Raw genomic sequence first — 23980 nt, 5'->3', positions numbered from 1 at the left:
TATTACCAAACTATATCTTTGAGTGAGCCTGTAATGTGTACCTGTTTTAATTTTAATTCTAAACAATAATGGGTAGATAGGTATTATTAATTAAACTTGAGTACTTTGTATGAGTTTATATAGTTATTATGTCATGAGTATGAAGCAATAAAAGTCAAAATAGAAAATATATTTATTTTACAGAACATACAGTTTCAAACGTGTCCTTTTCTGATACAATCAAAATAACAATTATTATGTTTACTTCCTTAATTCTATTATACTACTGAATCATGAGTTGATTTTGTTTGCTGTGTTATGCTGCTTCCACTCAAAACGCGAGGACTTTTCAGCAAATCCTGTAAAAAAAAAACAATGATATTTGAAACGCCGGAGCATCAATTTTTTCACAGAGAAATGTTCGTTGCAAAATTATTTTGTCTATTTAACGGTATTAATTAATTAGATATTCCTAAAAATGATATAAAACCGTGAAATAGTTTCAAAATCATCAAAATTCTAATTATAATTAGCTTAGTAAAGGTTCTTGGTATTCTCGCAAAGTTGTCTATGTACGCGTATTTTTGTTTCTCAGAAAGATTAGAACGTGTAGAATAACATTATTTGTTTAAAGTATGGAATTATAAAATTCTTTATTATAAAGTTTTTTTTTTTATGATTCACAGCTACTTTATGATGTGTCACATGATAATCTAGTCAGATATTTTATCCCACGTCTGCACAATGCGACGTGCATTTTAAAGAAAATCAATAATCCTAAGCCTGACGTGGGCCATCAAATTATCAGATTATTCAGCACAGTCTAGATTTCAGCCGCTGATAGTGATAAGCTAAGCTCATATTACATTGGACTTAATAACTGACAAAACAACACGACCAAAGGTGTAAACTGGCTATCTAACTTTCCAAATCCTTGTCACTCTATTATTCCTTGTAAATTCTTGGAATCCCACAGACTTGAGTAATACTCTGTGTATAACCACAGATTACCTTAATAGTTACTTCGGTATTAGGGAGGAGAGCTCTCAAGCTGCGTAACAACTAACAATGGCGGTACTCGACATGACTGTCCATTACAGTCCACTTGTTTGGCAGCTTTCCAATAGAACTTTAACTGCGACATGCCGGCGTGATCGTTAATACCGCACGTGTTTTGCAAACCTTTAATTGTAACTAGTTAATAGATTTTGGTTCTTTTTGTTTATCTCTTAGTTTAGTTTTTACACGATTGCTACTGTGATTTCACGATACTATTTATTCATTGTTCCTACTTTAAATCTAATCTGAAACAATGGAGCTGGCTGTGGGATTGTTCGAAAGAATTACCGCGGCCTTGGTACATAAAAGGCTTACCAAGGAACACGATGGATTTTTTGTCAGTAAAAGTCTGACACTCCCTCACCGCTGCTAACCCACAGCGGGAGGGGCCATTTGATGATTTTTGCCATCGATAAAAAATTTAAAAAATACAACGCAGCTACCATCAGACCCTTCGTAACTTAAAACTCCGTCTTACTTTCCACAAAGTTACCTTCATTAATGCTCGGTTTACTTGCACAAGCAAAGTGTTCGGCTTACTATGCATCATGGACACATGCAACGTCGGATAATATAATAAAGCGCAGATGTGTTTTATAGAGGTAGTAAACTTGCGCTACTGGTCGGACAGTACCATCGAAAGTATGGAAAACCAGACTTTATGCCGAAAAGACGTCTATGTAGCAATTTCTAGAAAGACTTCGATAATTTTCACGAAGTATTATAAATATGACTCATCGCCTCAAGTAATTTCGCATAACAAATAGAGGTCCCGGCTTATCAAGAAGTATACATGTATTTAGAAAGTACTTAATCAATTCATTCGGTATGGTGAATGAATGACTGAAAGCCCTTTATTTTATTTTTAGAAAACTAGCAGTTATGGTGTCGAGTAAATGATAAATGCGATGTTGTATAATGATCTTTAGCACACTGCAACGTAAATGTTTGCTCTTCCTGTTCTATAGGATTACTATGAATATACTGTTAACACGTGCCGAATAAAGCTGGAGTCACACAACCGTTATATTTTGCATTTGGTTGATACCACTGTGGTACCAGCACGTGACGTATGACACAACTGGCTGAATGCAAAGATTATGAAAATATTCGATGCATATATAACAAAAAAATAATGTTTTTTGTCATTGTAAATTCAGTCCGGCCTTGTTGTAAATAAATTGACCATGCGACAATAGTGAAACCGCACATAATACGTATTTACATATAAAGCCATACAGTTTTTTTGTTTACTTGAACGCGCTAATCTATGGAACCAGGAAAAAATGACTTTTAGTGTCAGATTACTCATGAACCGCTGGCGGAAGCTAGTTCAATTAATATACATAATCAAGGGCGCCTTTAGAAATTACATACATAGATAGTGTAATATGCATTACACAATCATCAACATTAATAATTCTGTAACTGCCCTAACAGGCAGGTAATAGAGCTACGAGATATTGGAGACAATCGAATTAAGTATACTATAAATTACGTAGGCTCAATGATACCTGAAACACACAATTACTTATAAACAGACGTTAATTAATTACGTTTTGTATTAGTTGACACAGTCGCTTTAAGATAAGTTTCTCTTGAGTACTACAAAGCTCTTTGTATTTCATTATCTGTCAAGATCTAACGCTGACGGCGAAGTTATTACATTTTCGTTAAGAATGTAAAAAAATAAATACACGTGTCTTGTCTAGCTGTGAAAAAATCTTCTGTCTATCTTTTCTGTTGTAGGTATCTACTACTTAAACTAAGAATGGAACTTTCTAGAACTTTTAAACTAGTCGAAGTTCAGACGCCCTCACACTTTGATCACATACGCATTAAAGTGATATATCTACGGCTTATCGACCCCACTATCGAAGTTCAAGTTATCCCTTCTTGCAGATAAAGTTTGGAGCAAATGCAAATTTACTTACTTTAAACGCTTGTCGAAATTTCCGTGACATTAAACTGTAAAGTATCGGGTTTGCAGCTGTGGACATGTAACCATTGTAGCATAGATAGTTGATTACTTTCCACACCTGAAATAGAAAGTGTTTTATTTTTAGACTCACAGTCATTGGCTCTGTGGCTTAAAATATATGTGGGTGTATTTTTGTATTTCATTTCGCGATATTCTAGAGAACATTCTATTTTGGAGAAATATTTAGTGTCGTACCTATTTCCAGACATCAGGTGAGTACATTTAAGCAAAATCTTAATGTGTAGCTCTTTATCATATTTTATGCATAGGACAAAAGTTTTAAATACCCAATTTTGAGTGTAAAGTTTCTGTATTGCTATATTCTTGTGGAAATTTAAATTTTTATTGCGTCGCGTTGTTATAAAGTGAGATTAAGCGTACAATGTTAATAAAGAGTTTTAATGATTTATTCCTCCAGGGATGTGGAACAGACGTGCAACAATGATAGTTTGTACTAGTTCTCTATGGATTAAAATGGCTATTCAGAAGTTAATTTAAAAATATGTTCTGATTATTTTGTAAAGATTGAATAGAAATAACATTTCAGATTTTATCTTGTGTTTTAAATAAACATTTTCCTAATAAGCTTTCAAGCCCATTTTGAAGCTATATCACCTTTTTATTGATTAGCTTAATTTGAAGTGATTAAAAGAAGTAGGTCAATCATACTTACATTATAATAATCTTCGTATTTAAATTTTGGCAGCACCGTCATTACGCGGAAAATGCAATATGGCGCCCAAGAGAGGAAGAAGGAGAAAGCCACCGCCGCTGTAATAAAAAAAAATCTGAATGGTTGAGTAGGTCTAGTTGAATTGATGATCATGAGAACAGCTTCCGAGTTAGTATAAGAGACATCTTACATTTGAATATTCGTGCTATTTATTTTGACTGATAAACAATAATTTATTCTCATTTTCCTTTCGCAGGTTTGCTGGAAGAGATTTCTTTAGAAATAAGCATTAACTTTGTAAATTCTTTCTTTCCTGTCTTCTCTCTTTATTACGTGTGTGTACAAAAATTTGAAAATAAATAAATAAAATAAACGTTTGAGTTTGAAAGTTTCGGTAAGTTAGTATAAGTATTGAGCTTAAACATAGCGTAAGTACCTACTATAATTGCCTAGTCGACCTAATCCAATTATGAGAACAAGAATGGAAAATTTACTCTGGCTTGATTTCATTCTTATAATGTAAGACTTATTTTAGAAGCTCTCTTCAGTACTGTGGTTGTTTTTGTACAGTCAACCAAAGGTCACACACAGTCAACCAAACCTAGCAACTCCCATTTTATCAAAAATAAATCGAAATATGTGCCTATGTACATTTTGCTGAGTAGAAGCGAAATTGTTTTTCTCAGTTACTTCTTGTGTTGTATGTATTCCAAATATTATTCCCCAAACAAGAAAGCGGGAACCCTAAGGAAATTAAGATGTTCCAACTTTGTCCTACAGGCGAATCCCTTGCTACAGGTGTAAGTATACGTAAGTGTTATGTGCTTTCCTCAAGTATTTCAATAAAAACATATTAATATTACCTTCAATCATCACTAGATACGTTATCTAAGAAAAGCTGTGAATTTGGATCTTTGATTAAACATACCTATATCACTGGTTTTTCATGGAAACGGCCGCTAAATCGACGCCTGATGGAAAGCGATTATCACTACGCAGGGGAGTCGAAAGTGCGGTGCCGATAAAGTTTTTTCGAGATCTTACTTTTATTGTTCAAAATGTTTTTGTACCTATTACTTTATTTAATACTTAAATCTCAAAAGAACGCTCTAATTAAAGGTTTAAAATGTTTCTAAGAATGAAATCTTGTGTACATTCTATTGTCGCACTTAGCAGTTAGTGTTTTGTGTCGCAAGGAAATGAACTTGCTTGCCGAGCTCAACTTTAAGTACACAAGATACATTGCATCCATTTGCACGGACTGTAAGCGAAGTAATTAACACCAGTTTGTGCAGGCATTTGCACAAAACTTTGTTAATAAAATCAAAACAAAAGGTCCAACAACAGCCTCGAGGAAAAACGGTATCCATTCCTTTAATTTCGATTGTAAATAATTGTAACGCAGTAAACGTGTTCAAAGAAGCTTCTAGGAACTTGACGAGCAAACATTAATATTAACTTATTTGCTCGTAGTTAAGCGAATTCTTAAGTGCTGTTGTACTTATTAAATAAGTATGAAACACAAAGACCGGTAAGTAATATCTCATTGAAAATGCAAACAGTATTTTGCGTGGGTTATGTAACTGTATCTAAGAATTATCTAAGAATAGACTGTAATTGAATAAAACAAACTTAATGTAAAGCGTACTAACCAATCATCTTCACCGCCTTGTCTCTGTTCTGTTTGCCCACCACGGGACTGCTGCGTAGTTTCTTCTGTGCCGACTTCAACTTTATTGTCATTTTAATATACAGGACCAATATCGTGGTCATTGGTATTAAAAAGAACAAAAATATCTCGAAAGCAACGACGATGCTCACAGTTTTTGTCAACGTGTAGTAACAAAACACGTACTCTTTTCTTTCCAAAAAGTCTATGTAAAATGCATCTGGGATACCGAAACACAGCGACAGAGCCCATATCACGCCAACAATTTTGAACACACGGGAATTTAGTGTCAGCTTTTGTCTCAGGAACGGTTTCGTCACTATTATGTACCGTTCTATCGTGAAGGCTGTGATGATGAGTAGACTGCAGTTACTGAGGATGTCCCATAACACGAAATGTATTCGGCATCCAACTTCGCCTAGAGGATAAAAATCTGGTACAAAGATGACGTATATTTCTAGGGGGATGAAAAGTGCGGTGAGTAGATCTGTGATCGCGAGGTTGGCGAGGTAGCAGTTTGTAGGTGTTCTCATGGTGCGCTCCCGTGCGATCACAGCCAGGGTGCACACGTTGCCGATCACGCTCACCACCATAAAAAACCCCAAGATGACGCTCACAACTACTTTGACTGTGTAGGTGTCTTCTAGAACGTGTCCATCATCGTAGAACGCCATACCGAGAGGCCCGAAGATCGAGAACGAATTGTTCTCGAACTCGCTGTCATTTAAAAACGACATTTGTGTTTCTATTTATAAAAATTCTTAAGAGTAAAATTATACTACAGTGTATTTTATGAATACCGTAACACTTATTATTAAATGCTTTGTCCGATATACCTATTGACTACGAACAGTGTCGCTTTGACTAGCGGTAGGGAAGTACTGAAAAAAAAGAAATTTTGTTAGGGCCTTGAGGCATCCTTATACAGCATGTTGTTATGGTGTTATTTTATTGTAATATTTTTATTCGAAATCTGTACTGTAGTAAATTAGGTTTCATTTAAATGAGATACCTTTAAAAAGTAGGATGTATTAAACTTTTATTTCCGCTTCCTGATACAAAGTAATCCCATTTGCAGAGATGAATAAACCGAGCTCATTTGTTACTCGACTGACCGACCGTTTTGCCGACCTGGGAATGCAACCCAGTACCTCGTTAGTGGCTTAAACAATACATGAACATTTTATCTTATGTTATGTGTATACCTCTGAACTTACGACCGATTGCAGACTGCAACACATTTATCTATTTACTTGAACTGAATGCGCTAATCTGGAGATTGCAGGCTTAACTGCCAAAGTTTTCAGTTTTGTTTTCAGTTTAAGCAAAGTTTTGCAGCGTGAAGTTTGGCTTTATGTCCATAGGCTTACTTCCTTAATGGAACTTCTATAACCGGTGTGACTTACCATTAAAAATATGTAAAGAAAATAAGTTCTCCAACTTAAAAGCTGTTAACACGGGCTATTAAAAGGCCAGGTTTACAATGTATCTCTCGGTTCATCCCTCTCGTAAATCGACACGTTGCTTCCAGTTTTATCCAGTTATCAAAGCTGAAACTTGTTACTGGCATGACGTTAAACTTGGAGCGTGACAATTAACAGGCAGCTGGTTTTAGTTCGCTCGTTAACAGGATTAAGGGCTTGGAAGTAGACAATGGTCTCAACATTCGACAGTTACTGATGGGTAAATTTCTTCGTGCAGGTATGTGGGAATAAGTTTGTATTGTTGCTGATCCTTGGAAAAACCTTTTTAGACGCATCGTTTCAGTTCTAAAATTAACAGACTACAGACCTACCTACTTCGACGTAATTTTGATTGTTAGTATTTCGAGGATTTAATACTTGTTGAGTGGAAATGGAGAAAACTTTTTGTTTCGTCAGTAAGTTAAAAATGAAAATGTAAAGAATTGTTTCTATAATACTTGATGAGTTAAAGCTTTCTAGCCCTAGTACATAATCAGATCATCACATGCATTTTTGATGATGTGAACTATGAACTAGGTATCTAAAAATAAAAATTTCGAATTCTCGGTAGCATCTTAACCTTTTGCCTGGAAAAATAGACCGTAAATCTTATTACAAAACGTAATGTCTACCTTTATTTAGAAAGACAAATAATGTATTACGTACAAAAAATAACATAATTCTGTTAACTTTTTATACCTTCTTAGCAGTAAGCTTTTCTCTTAATAAGCTATATAACAGCGAAATGTGTTCATTTTATAAGTATTTACCTAAACGAAATGTATGTGTAGGTTAATACCGTATTAGTACTAGCTTTGTAAATAAATTGAATTCACGTTAGAAAACATTTATTTACTTTGCTTATTTTTTAAGCTTCTTTTACATTGCTAAATCTGATGTGGCTCTTTCCTCAAAAGGCCATTCGAGACCGCGTACATGGTGACACTCACACATGATATTACTTGATTTATAACATGTTTGGACTTTAAAAGAGACTATGACCCTTGAGTTTGTTTCGGCGTTTCTTCTCAGGGATCAGTCAGTTAGGAAATGCCGACCTCAGCGTTCTTAAAATGACGTGTAAAAGTGATGTAATGTCCAACTTGCAAAATAAACGATTTCATTTCATTTCATTTCAATCAATGTCCATTCCCGTCAAAAAGGTTTTACGCTTAATCCACTTTTTAATTAACACATTTTGATAGAGATTATCTCTTACCTCAGATTTCAATACTGCTGTTTTTCGGTCTGACAACGTATTTTATTTTTATAGGACAAGTAGTTGTTAAGGCTCCTAAATGTTCTTATCAGCCTTTTTTTCTCTAAAAACTGTTTACGATTTTCGACTTTTACGTAAAAAGTTGTTTCTAATTTCTTTACTTTCCTCTCGGCCTTGACTCAGCATTACTGTTGATTTCCCCAAATTTTCACCTACAGTATTACGTGGCATTTCAGCGATGCAGAGAGCCGATAAAAGAAATATATCGGGGCCCTAAAACATTTCTTTACTGTTATTAGGTCCGCCGATTACGTTGATTCGATTTTGATCTTTAGCGCTCGAGCACAAAAGACTGGAGGAGTGAATTAGATTTTTTTTATGACGAGTTACATTATATTTAAGAGGATGATTATTTTTTGAAAGTCTGAATCGGTGCTGGTAAAAGACAATTTTAACTTTATAAGTGGGTTAGATCCTTCGTAATCTAGTTTTAAGGGTGCTTTTATATTCCAGATAATGTTTTTGCTTATAGAAACATAAGAGATGACCGGTCCACTGGGACTTAAGGGAGCGTAAACATTTGGGGAACGGAATAAGTAAAATGAGAGAGCAATTTATAAATCCTGTTCTGCAGTAATTTTGGGGAAGCCAAATATTCCAGATGCATTATTTATGAAGCGTTTCATTATTAATCGAGGCTCATTAACGAACCGACCAGATGTTTGGTAAACTATGTGTTTTTAAATCGACATAAATGGCTATTACGAAATTGCATAGTGCTACTGACAGAGTCATTTTAGACTGAGTTTTTCGACTTATTAAATAATTGGCAATAATTTTAAATAATGGCCTCAAAAATCATAGTTAATATGCTACTAAAAAGCAACATACTGTACATAAAAGTAATTGAGTTGATCTAAACAAGCGGTCAAATTGCCGGCAACCATACAGTGCAGACGCGTGGTCACCCCTAATTGAAATTACAGCCTGTTGTAGTAAGTAGCGCCATAATAGAGTACAGAGAGGGTGAAAAATATTTATGACACGTATTTTACATGTCTGATTTACAAACTGACGAAATAAAAACGATTTATTTGTGCGAAAATTGTTTATGGGCCTAGTTCGCTTTTAGTGTGGAAAAAACCTGACAAAAAAATCTTTTTCATCAATTTTATACCTACTTTTTAAATTGCTAAAGCTTAACCTAGCCTAAAAGTTCAAAGGGTTAGTTTCAAAGTTCTTTTAAATCGTGGAAAAATTGACGATGCGTAGTTACCTACTAGAGTAAAAAACTTTTAATGTCGACATTAAAAACTGTCGATTAAATAAAATCTTTTTAAAGATAGTACTTATTGTTTGGATTATTAAACTGAAAGTGAATGGCAAACATTGATAATATAATTGTTAAGGCTTGAGTGATATTTTTTTGTCTTCCAAGTAAGGTATCGATCTCCTATTTTTACTAAGATATCGCGGAAGTATAAGGCTCTAATATAGCAAATGGGCTTTATCGTATGGAATGTCATAATCATAATGCATATCATCAAAGGGCCGCGCCCACACTCTCATAATTAATCTCAAATGACAGCGGGATCTACCTGCCCTATTATGTGTTTACTTTGTAACTTTACACTAACTTATGTGTGCATAGTTCAATGACTGAACGGCGTAAACAATTATTCCACCTTATCAGAAGAATAGTCCAGTTTTTATTCGAAGTACGAATTTGGGCAACTTTATTCAAGAGCCCATCTAAGTTAGTTGTTTATATAATTAAACGGTAACAGCCTAGTAACAGCATACAAATATGTTTATTGCATTAATATAAAATAAACATAGGAAATGATTCAGCAATACCCGATAACAGTTATCAAAGTGCTTTCTTTCGTTTGAACTCATGAACAGGTGAGGGTCTCGCAAACCAAAATAAAGAGATAAAAAAGTCGTTAATCGAATAATAACATAAAACAAAAGATGATTTTTGTTTTACTAAACACAGTCTCAATGACATTGCGTGATTCACACGCGTGATAACGCAATAAAAACGAAATGTGACAAAAAATATTCGCAAGGTCGAGTGTTTAATAGTTCATACTACAAAGCGATAAGAAAAGTATGTGTGAATTTGTCTGAAGTAGAATTCAATCAATAGCTCCGGAGTGGTCCACATTCTTGCAGACGGGAATGTTAATGTGAACATTATTCACTGGGAAACATGTGCTCGCAGATACTTAGATCCTTCGGGAAAATGTTTAAATGCAATTGTGCACCTACACCTATGTTGCTGTTCGCGGTTGCAAACACTCCGATAATCTAATGGGGCAAGGGCTATTATTTTCACTGTTTGGTTTTATAGCATTTGAGTCTTTTAATAAGAAAAACTATACATTTAATTTTTGGCATTATTTATTAATTTCTGTCTACATGAAACAGATGGGCATCATTTCTTTACAAATCTAAGAATTAAATCTAAAAGTCTTGATAAACCATGATGATTATCATTGCAAATTATATAAAATAAATAATATTACTGGTATCACATGTCCCTCACAATTATGTAGATTAATACACGTACACCATTCGATCTAAAAACTAGTGGAATTTGATCAAACGGGTCGGTTTGATTATTCAGTCTTCTCTGGGTTAATAATAGCTGCTAATTTCTTGTCCTCCTGGTGCACCTCATGGTCATCCCAGCCCCAGACCGGGTGACTGCCGTCACCGGTCCTCTTCACGCGCTTCTGGATGACGTCAGTGGACACCGTTTTGAGGTCATATGCCCATCCGATAGCGGCCATGGTATCAATGAACAATTTGGTAAGGTTGAGGGAGTAGTCCCCGAGTTCAGCGGTCTTGTAGTCCCAGGGGAAGGTGTGATGGTAGTTGTGGAAGCCTTCGCCGAGCACGACGAGGGAGACGGGTCTGGTTTCCACGGGGTTGATGTTCTTGTCGTAAGGCTTGGCGCCCCACAGGTGGGCGGCGGAGTTCACCAGCCAGGTCACATTCAGCACGTACACGTAGCGGAAGATCGAGCACACGAAGTATGCGTTCCATAGAGATTCACCCCACAGGGTGGGGATGTAGCACGGCAGGATGAAGCAGACCAGGGGCATTAGGAACAGGTAGTATCTGTAAAGAAAGTAATATTTTACTATTTGGTTATAAAGAACAGTATTTTAGGCGAGTATTCAATGGTTTCTGAAATCAAAGGCATATGGCCTTCTAATGTAGTTTTATCTTTTCTATAGGTATAGCCTTGATATAGTTTTGAGATACCCCGAGTAGGATTACTAATACCAAAGAAAGAATATTTACAACAAAAATAATAAGATAGGCTTTTCTACAAAAGCTTTTCTAAAAACAGATCTTCGAACACAAAGGATTGTCGTGGGAATAATAAGTAGATCTATACAACTATAAACACGAAAAGTCTTCTTCTTTGCTACTTACTTCTTCTGGAAGCGCAGAATAGGGTCGCTCTTCAGATCACTCAAGTCGATGGTGTGTCCCTTAGCCTTGATCTGAGGATGTTTCCTGACCAGCAACCAGCCGACGTGGGCGAAGAAGAAGCCTCGAGTCGCATTGTGAGGATCAGCATCCGTTTCAGAGTACTTGTGATGCATTCTATGATCACGGGCCCAGTCTATGACGGCATCCTGGAAAGAACATTTAGAAGTTAAGAAAATATTCTTTCAGATGTTTATCATTGTAATGAATGAAAGACTGAGGACAAGTGTTGGGGAGGCCTAATCTATCAGTAGACCTGTACTAAGTAGGCATACCAATGATGATTAATGTCGATTAAGTGATAAAGATGTTTGTCGAAAATTGCTATAATTAATTTGTTATTAGAGAACTTTCATGCAAAACAAGTGTCTGATAAAAGTAATTATCTCTTAACTAATCTGTATTAGGTATTATCAGATTTTTATAACCATCTATAGAATTCATAAGCGGCTTATCTGCCTAGATCATTTCAATAATTCTAATTAAAAATACCTGCTTCCTTGTATGTTATTATTATTTTTATAGAATGCCGCGATACTAATTCTATTGTGTCTAGCAGATACACGTGCCAAATAATTTATGTTATCTGCTTCAATTTGCCGTTTGTATGGAATATAATTCTAAAGTAATAATTATAAACAATTTTATATTATATTAATTTACTTACATTGAACCTTTCCTTAGAAAAGTTATTATGCATTAATATTTTGACAAGACTCATACTAAGACCTTCCAAATAAGCATAGGTACCTCACAGCATTGTTATAATACGTGAATTAAGAATATCTATCTGGTTAGTATTTAGTTCAAATTAAATGCTACCTAGGCACCTATAAGTACAGTATTTAACGCTATTAATTGTTTAACTGTTTCAAGTTCTGTGAATAAATTAAACATTATCTACCTTAATTAATTATTTCGTATGTTACCGATGATGTTTACATGAATAATTGCTAATTATTTATAATTATCATCTGCGGTTCTCTCACGCAGCTATCATGTTCCATGTTTATACTTTTGAATGATATTCCATACAAACGGCAAATTGAAGTAGATAATATAAAATTGTTTATTATAGAAAGTCGATCGATCACGCAGATACTTAACTGATGATAAGTTAATGTTAATTACTGGCAGAGGGTAATCGTCGATAATGGTGTTAAAAGGTGATTCTGATAACGTGAGTTTCTCACGCGTGATAAGCACATGCATGCTTTTTACATTGACAGATAAGTCAAAGTCACGTTTTCCGAGTATGGAATTGTCCCAATTATTATATCTTAATTTGGGCAAATTCTTTTCCTGATTCGGCCGAAATGCTTCAAAGGTCACTCTGTAAGAGTTACAATATTCATTTTTAGTTCTTGTTTCTTTTTTTGAACCAAGAATCCTTGGTCGTGAATATAAATAATTGCCCTTTAAATCGTTCAAGCCGTAAGAGCTATTAAGCTATAAATTCTGGTTACCGGATAGTGAAGGATGGGGTACAATGTACCATCAATATCGTTGGGTACATTGTCATTCTATGTTTAGACCCAAATGTTATTGCTGAAGGTGACTTTAGATATCATTCAAGTAATTTCCCCCGCTTTCTTGGGAAATGTACCGTGACGTCACGAATGCGCACAACGTTATCGTTTACGCACATTTTCTATGCGTTTTAACCTTTTTGAACTATGATGCATTGATATGATAAATTGCTATACTAAGATTATTTAGTACTTAGTTATCTAATTTGTTGCAATGGGTATGTAATAGAAAATATTTTATTTTTTTGTTCCAGATTGATGGCTCTTGAATAATTAGGTATGCATCTAGTAGTGCACCTAATATGTACTACTTATGTAAATGTATGTTAATGACTAAATGCACATAACTGGCGGTAAACATACAATGGAATTAAAATATTTGATTATAAAATTAACTCTGTTTATGATGTGTTGTGAATACAATATAAATATTATTGTTACACGATTTTTTTATCTTCATAAATCATATTTATTCACTTTGAAATATTGTGAGCCAATTGATATGCATGTTGAATATTCATTTTATTGGGCAAATTAAAAAGACAAAAGGGTCAAAATATTTAACGATTTCAAAAGACGTAAATGAATATTATAACAAATACATTAAAAAATATGTATTTATAAATATGTACGAATGTAGCTGTATGTAGTTTATCAGTTGTGTTAGCAGATATAACACAAGTTAATTAATAACTTAGCATGGGGTTAACCGATCGTGTGTGATAAAGGTGTCCCAATATAATTCTTTGTTTATATTATATTATAGGCATTTTATTTTCATACTTTATGTACTTTAAAGTGACTTACTTGGAAGGCCAGGGTGTTGAAGAGAGTCAGCATAAGTCTCAGTGGCAGACGCGCTTTGTATGACTTGTGAGCCCATAGCCTGTGAGCACCAGCAGTGATACCCAGGCCCGAGCATATATACAGAACCACAGCTGGAAATAAAAAGAAAAACATTATTATTAACCGACTGCAAAAAGGCGGAGGATCTCAATTCGACCATATTTTTTTGTATTACATACAACTAGTAATGTGTTTTAATGGATCTTTATAAATAGCTTAAGCACAGATCAATTAAGTAACACCACTCTTGGGTAATTTTTCTAAATGGGTTTGGTTATGAAAAAAAGGGTCAAAATTCTTGTTAAGTCTAAGAGTATGGTAATATTGCATAGGCGTATTCCATTACATTTAACTAGAACGGAATATTACGTCGCGATAAATTTTATGATATCGATTATAACACTCAATAAAAACTAAACAAAAAGTAATTACAAATGTGCGTAACATTTTCAATATTGCAAACTTTTCTCTGAATGTAAATAATACTACACCAACGTATTGTTTGAGTGAAATATCTCGTAATGAAATATTAGAAACTAAACAAAAGAATATGTTTTATCATAAGCCTAAAAGGCGTCCAGGCACCAATAATAATTAGTTAAAGCCAGTAACCTTAGCTCACTAATTAAAATAGCAATGAGAACGATAATACAAGAATAAAAAGTTTCAAATTAAGAACTTTTTAAAAAGCAAGATTGTAATGACACCAATTATTTTGAAAAACGAAGGCCAGAAAAAAAAGACAAACGAAAAAAACTTACCAAATATACACGTTCGCCACATTGCTGTTGTAAGGAAGAGGTAAGCTCCATATACTCCTCCGATATGGAGCATTCCCATGAGAATGACATTTCTCCAAACTATCTTCCATTCCCTTTTCTCGGCCGACGGGGGTACGATCACTGGGGCATCAGTGTCCTCATTCACAGCATCTGTTTCATAGAGGACCCATGAGCCACCAGTTTGCCCTTGAGGAGGCATTTTATCTGTAAATAGAGGAAACCACAATTAAATATAGGACATAAGACCAACCTTTTTTTTTACAGGGCTATGTAGAAATATCACGAAAAAGAAATCCGCATAAGTCGTTTCGAGAATCGCAAAAAAATACGTGGGCAAAAAAAAGTCGTCTCATTGCCATGTAAAAACTTTGCATTAATAGATCACGTAAAAAGTTTGGCAGATGAAACACACAGCGCTCACCTTGCATTTTAACTAATATTCATGAAACCGATAACCCAAATTAAGTGACTAAGTGCTAACCAGACTGCACTCAAATAAATGTTACACCAAAACACTACACGCAGCTAATGATATTTGTCCGTACTTTCATAGCTTTCCGACTTGTTTGTCACAACTCGTCATATTTATGCGCAGATAGTCCCGATATCTTTTAATAGGTGAAGGTAATCATTCTGTTAGATAAGATTTCCGAATTCCTTGATTTCCAACTGTCGATTTGTTTAACAGTTCACGTGTAAAGTTTAAAGTTTATGGCATTGCAAGTTTGGGAGTTAAAGCTAAGATTCGATACGGGCAAAAGATTGGGTGCAAGATAAAAGTGCGCCAAATCCTAGCAGTCAAGTCGCTAATATAATGCGGCTCGCAAGTTTTACATTTTATTCCTTTGTTAGCTGACTTGGGTAGTTTACGTGGAAGCATTTTATAGTACTGAAGTTCAAGCTTGTTAGATACTCTTTAAATAAACATTAAGAGGTAAGAAACAGAGAAATCATGTACGTTCTATACTACTTTTAAACTCTAAACATATTTTATATAACCAAAATTATGAAATAACACATAACACCTAATATAGAAAAAAAAACAGAAGTGAAGATTCATTTATTTACAAAATATTGTTTATGTTAAAGTAAGGTATTTACCTAGGCATGCTTACAGTTTGCCCATAGCGTAATTTTAAGAACCTTTGAAAACCGATTAAAAAGTGATTCATTCAATCATTCAATCTGAATGTTATCTTTTTAAGTACCTATCAAAGTGCAAGAAATCTGAGTAAAAGAGCAGAAAGTGTTATTTGTTTTGAATTAATTATGACCTAAAACATGATGTATTTCATAATTTCTCACGGTTACAACTAGTCCTCAATAAAAAAGCGACAGCTAGTTCCGTCCATAATTTTTAATGTAAAATTCCCGAAGAATGCAAAAGCTCTGAAAATGGCTTCGCTGGCGTCAGATGCGTTTTATTTTAACACGTCACCTCGCTGAACGTTTAAACTTTCAATTCCTGAAGTTGTCGAACATTCAACAACTATTTTTCATCTATACTAAAATAATAAAGAGGAAAAATTTGTATTTTTGTTTGTAATGGATAAACTCAAAAACTACTGCACCGATGTAAAAAAATCTTTCATTCATTTTTGGTTATATTTTATCCAGGTACGGGACAGTAGTAGACGCGGGTGAAACCCCAGGAAAACGGCTAGTGATAAATATAATAAGAAATGTACTTAGTGTTTTTAATGTACTTAGATTCGATAAACATATACGTATTTTTATAATCATATTCGTGTAAACGAACTATTTTATCTATTAGTTGTCTGTTTCAAATTATCTCTAATTCTTTAATAAGGTAATAGTCCAGAGTCTTTTCGTTATCTAAACTGACTCATAAAACTTGTTACTAAGTGGATTTTGCCCGCAAATGATAAAAAAGAATCATTTAAATATTAAGAAAAAAATCTACATGTTTTTTTTAACGAAGTAACCTGGCCTGTGATATTTCCCCGAAAAAAATATTTAGCTGTCAGGAAAAAGTGCCAAATGCTAATTCAGATGAAATGTAAGTCCTGTGACAATGTCCGTAGTCTATCCACTATTCATACGACAGAAGGCTACCGAGTACCGCTGAGTAGAATAACTGAGAGCCAGTTGAAAGTGAAGACGGTGCTATTTATACAGATCGAGCGCAAACCTACGTATGCAAATACTTATTGAATGTTCGTCTACGGGGGGAATTGGAAACATCTGAAGGGTAGCTTGCATGTTTTATTGGAAGTCACTGTGAACCTATCGATTTTTTTTATTTGCTAGTTTAATTTGTAGGTGTTTATTAGTGCATCAAAATGTAGTTGTTATGAGCTGATTAGCCGCTAGTGAATTTTATTATGGGTATAAATAAACGCATTATACACTGAATGAAAACTTTCTTATCTGTAAAAATAATAATAAATAATTTATTTTCCATAATGAAAACTTCGTATTGACTTTGATGATAGTAGTAGGCGTCCAAGCGTAATAATTTGGACAGTTGCAGAAAATGAAGTTATAATGATGCAATATGAAGTGTCACTTTAAACGGGCGTTATATAACAGTTATGAAACCGCAAAATGAAATAGGGCTAATAATGTGTCTTTAACGTACGTAAACCAAATGTTAAATAGGTAACGTATGTCATAACATCGTATGAAAGCGTTTTTGTACGAGTATAAGAAAAACAAGACAATTGTTGCTATTAAACGCTGTTTGGCGAACGTATGATGATGGTGCCTCGTTTGTCTATTACAGACGTTTACGTACGTGGCTATAATTAGGCGGTTTTCAATTGTTACGTTACTTGATATTTTTCTTATGTATTTTAAGGACTACAAAGTAAGAAATGTTATAAAGAAATAATTTTTACAGCGTCGGTTAATTATAAAACACATTCAGATATAGGTAGGTACTTAAACTAGATACCCAAGGTTAACGTTAAATCTAAATATTTATTGCAAAACTTATAACAAACTTGTGTTAGTGCTCAGAGATGTGAACAAAAACCACAAAATAGAAACTTCGATATTAAAATGTAGCAAGACTATCTTTATGAGAGATTTGAACAAAGTTTTGAGAATTAACATTTTTGGCTGCGGTTTGAGTACATACAGACGTATTTTGTATTTTCTCAAACTCGAATGAACTTAAAAGCGCACACATTGGTATATTAGACGGCTTTATTTCGATAGTCTTTTAAAATGGGACAAACAAAGAAAAGTGCTGTATCTTCGAACGGTTGCTTTGTTCATTCTTTACCGTGCCGCGGTTCCAGTCTCAGACTTTCAGTTTAATGTTTCACTTAAAAACTCTACCCATCCACTATGTAAGCTTACAGATCTTGCAAAGTGTAGGATTGTTAGGGATATGGATAGAAAACTATCTTTATTCTAATCTTTTTTTGGGAAATAAAATATGAATTGGGTAACTTCAGAACATATAGCAGTTACGCACTCCTCAATATAATCTTGTCGAAAGCATGGAATAGAATACGTACCATATTCGAGCCTCTTTCGTTTTTAAACACAATTTCACAACACTATGTATCTATTACCAAAATGAGTGGCACTATTGATTGTCCGAAGATCACACAGGCAAGTATTATACTAGTAGTTTCGATCAAACTGACTCACAATATGGCCTGAAATGCTAACACTCAGCCACTGACTTTTCGATGCAAATTATGATGAAACAATTAGCACTTTTCAAGGTAATTATAATGGTCTGCTATGGAATCGCTATTAGCGTATTTTCAGTGCATAAAGTCACGGTTTCAATTAGTTTCATGGAATGAATTTTGTTTACAGATTAATTATGATATTGTCAATCTAAACGTAAATTGTGATCGTGTTTCGTCACGTGTGCCTCGTTCAGTAAGCCCGGTTAATCCTTAAGCTCAACATCCAATCACACGTGAGGGCTCGTTTGCATAGGCAAAGCAGGAACCTAGATAAGGCGCTTGCACTGGCGTTCTATACGCTCCATTATTTGACTAAATATTGGGCACATTTTTGGCAGTTTGATTTCTAAAGTGGGTTTATGATTCGGTTTGCAAAAATTTTCTTTTTTTATCTTTTGGTATACCTGTGTAATCAAATGTTTGAGGAAATTAGGTACTGCAATGCTGTGTAAAGATATCTATTATATAATTACCGAATTATCTGTGACTAATTAGTCGATATCTGACAAGAATCTTAGTTATCCTTTAATCACTCTTCATGTGCACTTGCACCTGTGTGAACAAGCCCTCGGCTTCCAGTTTTTATTAAGTCACAATGTTGTTCAGCAAAACATAATAGCAGGTAACCTTGCTTTTAGCTTTTATTTTACGTAATATGCGACAGTTTTCATCCTGGACTTTTTAAACCCCTAGAGCTGTAGGTTAAACATTGCCCAGTGGTGCATTTTATGGACTTTAACTTAGGTATTTCAAAAACTAATATATGCAAAGTGTACAAATCCAGCCTCAATACCTATACAAATATCTTTCAGAATTTTAATGAACCTCTTTTGTTTAAAAAACAATTGTTTCAGTTGCCTTTGGTAATTAATTGATTTAGCAAATGAGATAAAAGTTACACAACAAAAAAGTGAGGAAGTAAACAATTATCATTTAGATAGACAAAACATTTGAAACAGTTTTTTTTTTAGTTTATTTGAAAACACATTTACGTCACGTGTCATTGGTGTCATGATCATTAAGCTGATGATACACTCGCGATCATTATATAGTATTATAAAAATAAATAAAATAGCCATTGTAACACATATTATTTTAAGTCACGCACTCAGTACTATTTGTAACAAAAATAAATTATTGCACTGCAAGGGCGGGAACACATAGATATCGTGATTAAGTTCGATGATATTAATTTCAGTATTGTACATAGAATTTTGAGTCTTATCTACTTGAGACTTGACTAGAAGCCGATCCGAGCATAGTCGGAACAGTATAAAGTTTTCATGAAATGTTTTGCTAGCAATTTCGGTATCTCTACCTTCACACCTTTCACACGACTTAATTTAGCTAATTTCTAGGCTAAATGCATGCAAAACATTGAACTGATACACAAAAAAAAACATATTATCATACCGACACAGACAATTTACGTAACTTATGTTAAGTACTATTGTATGTTTATTACTCTTGTCATAGAATGTAAAATTGAAATTGGCTTATAATAAATTAGATTAGGTAAAAATCGATTGTAATCTCGATACAAAAGTTAATAAAGTAATCTTAACACTATAAACGAAGTACCAGGTTTTAGATTAAAATTTTTTTGCGACAATTATTTTAGTTTTAGCCAAAATTCATCATCATCCTCCGAGCTTTTTCCCAATCATGTTGGGGTCGGCTTCCAGTCTAACCGGATTCAGCTGAGTACCAGTGCTTTACAAGAAGCGACTGCCTATCTGACCCCCTCAACCCAGTTACCCGGGCAACCTGATACCCCTTGGTTAGACTGGTGTCAGACTTACTGGCTTCTGACTACCCGTAACGACTGCCAAGGATGTTTAATGACAGCCGGGACCTACAGTTTAATGTGCCATCCGAAACACAGCCAATGGTGTCTAAGATATACTTAGAAAGTACATACAAACTTAGACAAGTTGCATTGGTACTTGCCTGACCTGGGATCGAACCCGCGCCCTCATACGAGAGGTTGGTCTTTTACCCACTAGGCCACCACGACTTTCTTTTACAGTTTTAGTCAAAATTATTATCGGTATAATTAATTAGAAATATAGTTTTGTTTTTTTTATTTTTTATCTGTAAATAGTTCTTTTTTTATTTATTTTTTATTGTAGAACTATCTTTTCAAGTATTTTCTTCGTAAGATCGAAAGGAGTGACATTTTCAAAGTCGTATTATTTTATACTAGCTGTTTTCCCGCAGTTTCACCCGCGTCCCGTGGGGAATACTGCCCGCACCGGGATAAAATATAGCTTATGTTACTCGCAAGTAATATAGCTTTCTAATAGTGAAAGAATATTTAAAATCGGTAAAGTAGTTTTTGAGTTTATCCATTACAACTAAACAAACAAAGTTTTCCTCTTTATAATATTAGTATAGATGAAAATTATGTTTATTATATTATTCGTATGAAAATCACGCAATACATTCCTAATTAAATATTTTATTTAGGTACATATAACCATTTTTGTATACACGAATGCTGTTAACGAGATCATACAATAAGGATGGTAGGCGTCAATTATCTTCGTCGACAATGCCGCATTATATCAATATAAGTTATATTGCCATTTAAGCAGTTCAATATTGACATAATAACCACCGCTACAATTTCCGTAGGTTTTCTTTTTAACTAATAACATATCGCAATGAGAATAGTTCTAATAACATTTGCCTGTTTTTTGTACCTATTCACGCCTATATTTTTTTCTAACACAAATATTTCAGATATATTTGAGGGGTGACCTCAGCTTTTCTTATTAACTGTTATAATACTTAACGATAAATTATTTCATTTCGGAGATCAATCCATATTCATAATAAACTAAATTGAATTGAATGCTGTTTACCTACATAAACTTTTCATTAAATAAGAAAAACATTTATAGAAAAAATTAAACCGACTGCAAAAATATAATAACTAAAACCTTCTCTTAAGTGTGACAAATAAAACCGGATCATCAAACATACACTTCAAACTAAGAACTTCCTTTTTTAAGTTGGTTAGAAAGATAAGAAACTGTCCTAACATCTAGTGATTTCTGTGCAGATTCGCAATCTATCTATTCATACGTTTATTTGATGGCCGGCATGATGAATGCGCAGGAGTGGCGTGATCCGTATGATGCGAACACAATCGACCATCTCAGGATAGAGCGCGCTTTGTGTTCAATAAAAGGTTGGCGATGTCTCTATACTTCACAGATGATTCCTTTATATTTGCTTATATGATTATCGGATGACTTTACTGACACCTTTATATTGATAAAGGATAATTTCTACTAATTAATTAAACAGTTGACAGTGTAAGGAGGCTGTAGTCTACTACGTATGTTACTTAATTAGTGTAATAGTTTAATAAATGAGAGATCTGAGAAGTATTATTTAATCTTTAGATTATTTTATTGCTCTTTTGCGTTTGCGTTCCTAGATCATTATAGATTCATCATCATAGATCATTATTTTTTTCATAACTTTGAATCGAATAATAATAAAATTCTTCCTGCAGGTCAGTTTATTGGTGAATCCTTTAATACAAAAACTGTTGTAATACAAAAAATGTATGTACAATTATAAATAAAAATTATAACCTTAAATCAATATCAATGACCTTATTAATGAAAGCAGCATAATAACAGTGGACTTGCATGTTTTCGACAGGTTTTTGGATGGCGTTTTTTAAATTAAATTGCTGAAGTAATTTTAATGTTTGTTTTCGATATAAAAATCGACGCAACTTTCAAATCCTTGTTTGTAGTTTACCTTACGATATTATTATTATTTTTGTGTTAAGTAATCAAGATTATCGCGGAACAGAATTCACGTGGGTCTTTGTTTATTTTTTTATTATTTTTGAATCGAATGTTGTAACCTAGAACTTGTCATTTAGCATTCCATGAACTATATCGACCTTAAATGCATCCATTCATAGTCCATTCCACAAACATACGGTTTTGTTCTAATGTTAGCCGATTCTTATTAGGTTATGATAATGAGTTCAAGATGCAAAAACATTCTAATTAAGTCCGTTTACATTACATACTACATTAGAAAAAAAACTTTGTTTTCTGAAACCTTGTAATTTTATTTTGAAAACCATTTGATGGAACATTAAATTTGAGCACAGTAAAATGGATTCTAACTTGAAGAATGATCAAGGTCGGTGTAAACGTATGACGATATTTAGTTAGATCAAATATTTTGTATTGTACAACAGCTGTATTTTTTAATTTTATAAAAATACAAGCCGTTTTCCCGCGGTTTCACCCGCGTCCCGTGGTAACTACTGCCCGTACCGGGATAAAATATAGCCTATGTTACTCGTGAATAATGCAGCTTTCGAATGGTGAAAGAATTTTTAAAAACGGTCCCGTAGTTTTTGAGCGTATTCATTACAACCAAACAAACAAAGTTTTCCTCTTTATAATATTAGTATAGAAAATACAATTTGCTTAAGACTTGCATTTTTTTTATTTCACAGTTTTATATTTAAGATTAAAGAAGATACCGAAATCGACCGACTTTTGTGTTGTTAATTTTTTTCAGTTTATCTCAGCATTTATTAAAGATGTGCATACATCTATCATTCACTTTAATCAGAATCAGATAAAGATAAAAATATTATTTGCAAGGTGTATATGCAAATTCTGAGAACCAAAACAATCTTTACGCATTATCAGAAAATTAATGTATAAAATCTGAATTTATATTAATGCAAATCGGAAAAACTCGTGAACATTACATAAAATATTAGCATACCTACAATTGAAAAACACTAAACATTTAATTTTAACACAAATTCACCATTTTATTTGTTTTTAAAGGAAAAAAAAATATTAAAAAAAGAAAGCTTACCTGTACTTTTTTAGAACGATGTAATAGCGGAACTAGCAAGAGTGGGTATCATCCACTCAATATATGTACTAGTTGCAGCCCGTTTGGTGTGATTGATGACAGACGCACCGTAGAAGACTGGCAGCTGAATTTCCTCGCGACCGATTATATACAAATGCGATTTTGCTATGATACGGAGCGAACGCGGGAAGACCTGCGTGCGCGCACATTGTATACGTCACGTAAGGATCTGGGGTCAAAATACACAATCCCGCGTGGTGTCGCGTGGACCTCGGATGTTTTCTTTCAGCGACCTTTGTACTAATGACATTGACGATGAGATGTAGTCGTTGCGAAGTGCCAAAGTCCAAGCCACTATGGTCAGAAACTGCAGTGAAAGATTGATTGAATAAAATAGGTATATTAAAATATTATTTTCAGGACCAGTATGTGGAGTACCTATAACTCCATGTGCTTTAGTTTATCTGATATTTGTTTTAATATTTTTCAATTTTATTTTTTAAAAATACTGATTTTGTACGTGTTTCTGTAATATTACTTAGGGTTTTGCTTTTACTCATATATTTCATGTCTCTGAAATAATTATAATTGGATGCTAGTTTCTCATCTTTACATTTTCAATGGTTGACTGGTAATTTTTTTTCTTAGCTTTTATTGTCTCACTGCTGGGCAAAGGCCTCCCTATCTCGTCTCCACACCTCTTGATCCTTAGAGTGCTCTTACCAGTCAG

General features: G+C 33.9%; 2 protein-coding genes across 2 annotated transcripts; both read right to left on the bottom strand.

Annotated features, from left to right (window-relative positions):
* Positions 1–257: 257 nt before the first annotated feature.
* LOC124629877 (neuromedin-U receptor 2-like) lies at positions 258–6104 on the bottom strand. The gene is made up of 4 exons (XM_047163533.1): positions 5345–6104; positions 3693–3790; positions 2973–3077; positions 258–338 (listed from the first exon to the last, which is right to left on the bottom strand). Exons 1-4 carry the CDS (start codon positions 6096–6098, stop codon positions 258–260), a joined length of 1038 nt encoding a protein of 345 aa, XP_047019489.1. The 5' UTR covers positions 6099–6104.
* Positions 6105–10431: 4327 nt separating this feature from the next.
* LOC124629876 (acyl-CoA Delta-9 desaturase-like) lies at positions 10432–23387 on the bottom strand. Its single transcript, XM_047163532.1, has 5 exons — positions 23251–23387; positions 14687–14911; positions 13887–14017; positions 11494–11699; positions 10432–11172 (listed from the first exon to the last, which is right to left on the bottom strand). Exons 2-5 carry the CDS (start codon positions 14904–14906, stop codon positions 10668–10670), a joined length of 1062 nt encoding a protein of 353 aa, XP_047019488.1. The 5' UTR covers positions 14907–14911; positions 23251–23387; the 3' UTR covers positions 10432–10667.
* Between the last annotated feature and the right edge of the window lie 593 nt (positions 23388–23980).

This window comes from Helicoverpa zea, chromosome 4 (assembly GCF_022581195.2).
Source record: "Helicoverpa zea isolate HzStark_Cry1AcR chromosome 4, ilHelZeax1.1, whole genome shotgun sequence".
NCBI classification, from domain to species: Eukaryota; Metazoa; Arthropoda; class Insecta; order Lepidoptera; family Noctuidae; genus Helicoverpa; species Helicoverpa zea.
This window is presented reverse-complemented; position numbering and strand designations above follow the sequence as displayed.

Excerpts from the sequence above, each read along its gene's own strand:
- LOC124629877 (XM_047163533.1), bottom strand. The coding sequence starts at position 6,098 with ATGTCGTTTTTAAATGACAGCGAGTTCGAGAACAATTCGTTCTCGATC. Across the intron at positions 3,791-5,344 it reads CAAGGCGGTGAAGATGATTG|CGGCGGTGGCTTTCTCCTTC; the intron begins GTTAGTACGCTT and ends TTTTTATTACAG. Across the intron at positions 339-2,972 it reads AATTTCGACAAGCGTTTAAA|GATTTGCTGAAAAGTCCTCG; the intron begins GTAAGTAAATTT and ends TTTTTTTTACAG.
- LOC124629876 (XM_047163532.1), bottom strand. The coding sequence starts at position 14,906 with ATGCCTCCTCAAGGGCAAACTGGTGGCTCATGGGTCCTCTATGAAACA. Across the intron at positions 11,700-13,886 it reads TCAACACCCTGGCCTTCCAA|GATGCCGTCATAGACTGGGC; the intron begins GTAAGTCACTTT and ends TGTTCTTTCCAG. Across the intron at positions 11,173-11,493 it reads ATTCTGCGCTTCCAGAAGAA|ATACTACCTGTTCCTAATGC; the intron begins GTAAGTAGCAAA and ends CTTTCTTTACAG.